The following is a 7,509-nucleotide window of genomic DNA, read 5'->3' on the forward strand; positions in this document are numbered from 1 at the left end:
ATTACATACTTGTCAGACCCATAAAAATTAGCTTTATTATCAATGGAATGGTTTTGTACAACTTCATTTCTGGTAGATGTCTTCCAGATGGGGCTGCTTTATGCACTTGAACAGTTTTTATGCATATCCTGATTTTTTACAATTCCCATACATCTGGCCTTTCTGAGCTGAGTAAAGATTGCTTGGAATAGTTAATATACAGTATCTAGGATTCTGCTTAAATAAAACATATTGAACTTTCCAACAACTGAAGGATATTGAATTGGTTTTACCTGATTCTATCAGGTTCTTCTTTAATAACTTCCTACTTAATAATATGAATTAAATGGTTTCCTCGCACACACTGAAGATCCCAAGTAACAATAAAATCCACATTACTCAGCACCAATAACAATTCAGTGCTGTTTATGTTTCTCAAACTTGCATGGCATAAAAAAACAAGTCTAGGGACTGCTAAAGAAATTGTAGAAAAACTTCAATTATTCATCTTTAATGACAGTCCTGGACGGAATACTTCTGTAACAATTAGAGACAGATTTGGCAGAGTCAGGATTTGTTAAAAGTGTGTAAATGCTCATTTTATTTCAGCATTTTTACACAAGTGAACACCTTCCCCTACAGTGTAAAAATGCAATCTATCTTTTTTCCAGCAGCATATTCAGGCAGTAAGCACTGCCAAGCTGGGCAGTTTATCCCACAAGGCTCAAAGGGAAGGGCAAAAGAGAATAAAAATGCTAACCGTGGAGCGATACAGCGAAATTATAAAATACTTTTCCAGAAACAAAATAAATCATTTGTATCTATTCTTATGTACTTTACTCATCTAGATGTTTAATGCAACAAGTCTTTCAACGGTTTTGCCCCAGTCGGCTGGCTTTGTTCTAAAACATTTTGGCATTTCATAACAGAAATTTAGCTTGATGTATTTGGAAAATGCTGGCTGCCTTTGTAAAGTTAGAGGAAAAAAAACAGTAAATATAGGAAGGCAGAATAACTTCAGTGACCAAAAAGAGTCCCCCCTTCACTTGTGAGCATTATTAGCTTTTGTCATCTAGATGAACATGCATTAATGAAGAGAGTTTTAAAGCAAATTATGTATAATCTCATTTCCTGAAGGTATATGAAAATGTTCACTGTTATCATTTATGAAATAAAGTTGAATTTAAATATTTTTCCTATCTTTGCTTTCCTATTTTGGGGTTAAGTTTGTCCCTTGGCATCATCATCTCAAGATTAAAAAAAAAAAAATAAAGTAGATGGCTGTGAAGAATAAAGTTTAATTATAATCACTCATTTAATTATTTAATCAATTTGGAATATAAATCTTGCCAACCAGCCATATTATCAATTAAATAACACTGAAAGTAGACTTTTTAAGAATCCCATAGATAATTTGCTCGTTAATATTAACATACTACGCTATGTGGAGGCAAAGCTGTTCCCCGAGATGTCTTTCCCAGCACGGCACTGTGGGCATGAACCCCCCGTGCACGTGCGGCCACACATCTGTGCCCGGTCTCCCCCACGCATGCCTGAGAGCACATGTGTGTGCGGAGCGGTGTGGTAGTGGAAGGGCTGTGCCACCCAACTAGTGAAAACTCTAGTGAGACAGAGGATCCTTATTACTCTGAGATGCAGGAAGACAGGGATTCCTTTCTCCCATTTATGAACTTCTTTGTGACCTACATCTTTCTTGTAACATAAAAACAGAAAAATTCTCATGAGATTTATACCCTTTACAGGCCGACATGCTGCAGAGATATATGAAGTTTTATTCCCTTTCCTATTTGAAGATATGTATAGGCACAAAGACAAAATTATTAATAAATTTTCAATGTGATTCAATTCTAGATACATTAGTGACCTCGATCTTTTGAAGTGCAGAATTTTAGTTTGGATGTTACCCTGCAATGTATTTGTATGTCACATTTACCTGATGACTTGATTTGTTTTTCATTCTAAATTTGATTTCACTTGTGTTTTGTTTGTTTTTTGAGGGGGTAGAGGCATTAGGCTTGGATAGTGGACATCAGAATATTTTTCAAAACAAAAATTTTGAAGAAAAAACTAAGTGTAATATTTCACCCCATAAAGGGTGTTCACTTAACATACAATATTTACATAATCACAGTAATCTAATAGGAGACTTTTCTGAACAACTTGAATTAGTTTCAAGTGTGCCATTTTGCATTCAAATGTAGAAAGACACGGAAACCAATCCTTTATTTTCTATTAGAAAACAGCCACTGTCCCCTATCTCTCATTATGGTGCAGACTACAAGACCTAACAACAAAAATCCATATTATTGATCCAGCCAAGTCTCCACAATTATTCTTTAGAAGGAAACGCCGACGATAAATTACATCTGCACTGGCTTTTCATCTGCTGTTCGATATAAGTGATCTCTCAGGGCAGGCTGGGGACCTTAAATCGTCACCGCCCTTGTCAAGGAAGCTAAGGAGGCCTGGGCTTCCCACAAACTGCTTCAGAAGAACTTTTAACCTATAATTTCTAACAATAATATAGGATTCTTGGCAATCAGAAGAACATTTGGGAATGCTGATTAAAATTTATTATTCTTTTGCCTTGAAACAAAATACTTTCAGAGGTGTAAAGAGAAAGAAGACCACAAAAATAACAAATAGCTCACGGCAGTAGAGTCACAGAAAGATAAGGCGAGCACTCAACTATAGGCCTGTAAGGAGTGTAGGGGCCACTGTCCTCAGATAATGGAAAACTTGCCATAAACACTGAACGTGCCAGCAGGGCAGTAGGGGATATACATTTATGAAGGCCCAGATGGAGAGCTCGGTATCATACCTAGCGGTGAGGTCCTCTGAATGCTGCCTCTTACTACCAACTGGCTTAAATGCCGTACACTCCTTTAAATATTGCCATGTAAAACGTGGGATTGTACTTTTCAAATATATAATTATCTAAAAAATTTATAATAGTTAAATTCAGATTCTTCTCTTTGTATTATCAAAAACTCTTGGATCTGATACTCTCTTCTCCTCTTAGAAGTATTAATTTCATTAAAATTTTTTTAAATGGTACATAAAGCCAAAACTTATCAGTAATGCTCAAAAATGGGTGCCTGGGTGGCTCAGTGGGTTGGGCCTCTGCCTTCAGCTCAAGTCATGATCTCAGGGTCCTGGGATCGAGTCCTGCATCGGGCTCTCTGCTCAGCAGGGAGACTGCTTCCTCCTCTTTCTGTCTCTGCCTGCCTCTCTGCCTACTTGTGAGCTCTGTCAAATACATAAATAAAATCTTTAAAAAATTAATAATGTTCAAAAATATTATGGCACTGAGTTTGTATCAGTAACAAGTTACAAGACCTCTGAAAACTTACTGACCCCATATGATTTGCCATCAAGATTACATTTAAGATCTGCTTAAACACATACGTGTATGTGTACACACACAACATGAATGAGCTTCTAAATACGAAACTTATTTTGATTCAAACACATGCACACACGTGTGTACACACATTTGCATTACAATGTCAGTTTAAAACTACCCGGAGGATCACTGGAAAACAATGAAACGAGACCACGGCTTTTCATATATCATTACCACAGTCTTCAGACAAACTCTTCACACGAGGAACCATTTCTACCGACACTGGTGAGCTCATTACCGCCCACGGTCACACTGCACAACCCCCCACGCCCCGCCTCCCCGGACACGGGCGTGGGGCTGCGCACCTGTGTGCGTCCGGTAGTGGTCTTTCATGGCGGAGGCCGTGAGGAAGGAGTAATGGCACGTGGGCCAGCTACACTTAAATGGCTTCTCTCCCGTGTGGAGCTTCATGTGGTTGTTCAGGGCCCACTTCTCGGTGAAACTTCTATCACATAAGTGGCATGTAAATTTCCTGCGCGAAGGAGAGAGAAAACAAGGTAAATATGACGCAGCCGGTATCACCTCCGGCCCCAGACAGGAGCATGTTTTAACCCTGAAATGCGGCAAGTGCACGGACTCCGGGAGGAGAACCGCAGGCCTGGTCTGTCATGTCTGTATAACCAGGCATTGATTTTTCTGTCGAGGCCTGGCACGTCAGCCATTTATTCTCTGCTTTGCGGTTGGGCCCAACGGGTTTGAAAAATTCTGTTACAGTCCAGTCACCCCTGAGGCAAATGTGAGAATAGATTTCACCTGTACAGGCCTACACCACTTATCCAGGGCAGGGGCTGTCAGAGCAAAGGCTAAATGAAAAGCTATCCATACTAAACTACTCAGACAAGCCCTGCTCTCTGCCAGGCAGAGGCGGCTGGGGCTGCCGGCTGCAGCGGGAGCCCGGGTCCTGCCTGGAGACGCAGTGCTCCTGCCATGCGCCCGGCCGCCCCGCGCTGAGGGGCTCCCGGGGATGGAGGAAAACGCCCAGGCGCCTCCTGAACAAGGTGTCCTCTTGGGTTACCGTAAGGACACGTTAAAGAAGTTTCCTCTGATGAGAATGAAAACGAGATAATGACTATTAACTTTTATAAAACAACCTTTGAGAAAAAATAAACCTGTTATCTCCTGCATGAGAAAAAATGAAAATAACAGAACAGTATTCACACCAGAATATATGAAAGCCCCAGAGTTCGCCAAGAGCTTTAAATACCTTCAGTAATCAAGGCAATATGAACCATAAACAAAAAACTTCAATCCTCCTTCTAGTTGAGCTTCTGTCCCTCTTTGCTTGCGTTCATGAAATCATCACCGAAATTTACTTTTTATTTCTAATACAATTTAGTTTAAAGCAATGCCTGTGACTAATAATGTCCAGCTAATTAATTTAGGATAATGAACAGTCAAATAAAAGCAAATTAAAACCCAATATTCAAAATTAAAATATTTTAGTAAGTGGATAAGCACTATGCCACAAAGGAGAGAGACTGTGGCAGCCTGCTTTGACAATCAAAAATTGCGCTATACTTTTAGCAAATTAATGCAATTAAAAAATAGGATTATAATATGTGCGTTTTAAATTATGATATAAATAAGGAGATGCAAAAAATGCACATTCTATCCATAAAGGCTTTAACTATGATTTTACAAATTTCCTTAACCCCATAAGGGTAGAAAAAGAAATCCTGAGCTCCAAATAATTAACTTTTCTCATTTTGAAGTAAAGATTACCTTAACAAACTAATCATCAGAACTTCACAAATTCTTAGGAAGTGAATTATGAAGTTAGCTTTTGTAAAAGTCCTTCTTCATTTGTTATAGGTAAACATTTTTTAATAGTAGATCTCAAATGCTACAGAAGTAAAAACTGCTAAATATTTAAGAAATGTCATATAAAATATCTTAAGTACTTCGTTAATATTAAAATTGCCAATTAATACATCTATACAATGTACGTGTAGAAACACTCTATTTACACCCATTAACAGAGACAGAATTTGAAATTACGATATCATCTGATCACTGCTCACTGTACTAGAGAGTGACAAGTATAACTAAATACTTCGAAATGCACTGTAAAAAAATATCATGTCTGTATATCTCTTTGACAGGTCTTCATGCATTTAACATTTCAAAACCATGACAGGGATCTTATTTCCAAGATAAATTCCCCTATCTACTTATTTGTTCATGTATTTATTGTGGATCTAACCTTCTCCTACAAGAAATAAATAAGGAGGTTAAGTAGATGCTATCTTTTAACAAATAGTTTCTCCACACTGCATTACAACTTTATGAATGACAAAATAAATCCCTCATTTTTAAATCTAACATGATGTACATTTAACAAAATTACATCTACGAAACCTCAATATATGTTCTCTATTATTCATACATAATAAAAATGTTAAACAAGAGCTCGGTGTCTGTCAAGAAATGACAAAAGCCAGATAACAAAGAACTAAGGCCACCGCTTAACTTTCAGAAAACCTCACATGCTTTACAACTTGCTTTATGAAAATAAGTTCATGTGCTGGTGCGTTAGCAAGAACCTGAAATATTAGCAAGTGAAGTATCCCTATAGAGATTCCCACCTGCTCTTCAATGGGGTGCTTCCCGGAGCTACACAAATTCTGAGTCTCAAATACTGTACATTATTGGCCTTCATGCCCAAGCCCGTAAGGACGACATCGATCCAAGAGACCCAGCTCTCTCCTTGGGCCTTCGGGGAACTTCTCCCGAGGCCTCTCCAGGACAGAACCTGAGTGAAGGCAAGCCGCTCTGCTCTGCCACGTGCAACCAAGAAGGGAAGGCATCAGCATGCTCTAGATGTACTTCAGAATGACCTGATCACCCACAATACCCAAAACGCCGATTTAAGACATGGGAGACAAAGAGGAAAAAGTCAGATCTGGCTCTCAAGAAAACCACAGGCTACTAACGGAGAAAAATCACTCACAAAAGTAACCTCAATGCCGTATTTTTTAAAAAGGTAAAATGCCATCCTAAATTTAAAAGAAGCAGCAATTAATGGGATGAGGCAGATGAAAGAAGATTCCCAGGGGTGGTATTTAATTTACATGTTAAAAGACAGGGACAAATGGACATAGAGGTGGCAGGGATGCCGAAGTGCTTATCCAGGGTCCCAGCACAGGAAACACCACACCCAGGAAGACTCTGATCCCCTGCCACCCTCCTCGGTTTCCTAGGAAAAGGGTGACGCCTGTGACGCACATTAGCTTGGATCAATGTTGATGCTTTTCTATCCCACAGAGTGGTCTTCCATGAGAAACTTCTTAACTGGATTTATGATATATTACAAAGAGGTCTGTTTGGTAAAAACTTGGTAGTCTCCTCTTTTATCATGAAGACAGTTTTCTAGGTCAGCTGAAGGACGCAAAAGACAAGTACCAAACAGTCCTGGAAAGCTTATAACCCAATGGGGTAAACAAGACAAAGCGCTTGCTTCACCCTGTATGGTACACAGTGGTGTTCTACACTATAATTTTGGACCAACTGGGTCAAACTACTAAACTAATGATAAAGAGTTCCGTTCTTGGGGCGCCTGGGTGGCTCAGTGGGTTAAAACCTCTGCCTTCAGCTCAGGTCATGATCCCAGAGTCCTGAGATCTAGCCCCGCGTGGGGCTCTCTGCTCTGCAGGGAGCCTGCTTTCTCTTCTCTCTCTGCCTCTCTGCCTACTCATGATCTCTGTCAAATAAATAAATAAAATATTAAAAAAAAAAAAAAAGAGTTCCGTTCTTGACTCAATCTCCCTAGACTCCGAGTGAGAATGGGAGATCGGGGTGTTACAGCCAGAGGGGACACGCTGGCCGCCACGAGCTCCCCGCTCTCACTCCATCTGGTCTCCCCTCACCTTCCTGAGCGTCTCTGCTGATTCTACCAAGTGCGAGTGTTTCAAACATACAGAAGATGACATCACTGCATATCTACCACCTAGATGTAGGAATCACATCCGTGTTTCCCATATTTGTTTCAGCATGGGGCTCTCTGCTCTGCAGGGAGCCTGCTTTCTCTTCTCTCTCTGCCTCTCTGCCTACTCGTGATCTCTGTCAAATAAATAAATAAAATATTTAAAAAAAAAAAAAAAAAA

At 39.6% G+C, this 7,509-nt stretch overlaps 1 protein-coding gene across 1 annotated transcript in view; it reads right to left on the reverse strand.

The window, feature by feature from the left end:
• TSHZ1 (teashirt zinc finger homeobox 1) overlaps positions 1–7,509 on the reverse strand; it is a 631,926-nt gene that overhangs the window by 367,299 nt on the left and 257,118 nt on the right. The window contains exon 4 of the mRNA XM_032872214.1: positions 3,712–3,878. Within this exon, the coding sequence (XP_032728105.1) occupies positions 3,712–3,878 (167 nt within the window). The remainder of the gene's footprint in view (positions 1–3,711; positions 3,879–7,509) is intronic.

Source organism: Lontra canadensis, unplaced genomic scaffold (assembly GCF_010015895.1).
Source record: "Lontra canadensis isolate GAN:19392208 unplaced genomic scaffold, GSC_riverotter_1.0 scaffold44, whole genome shotgun sequence".
NCBI lineage: Eukaryota > Metazoa > Chordata > Mammalia > Carnivora > Mustelidae > Lontra > Lontra canadensis.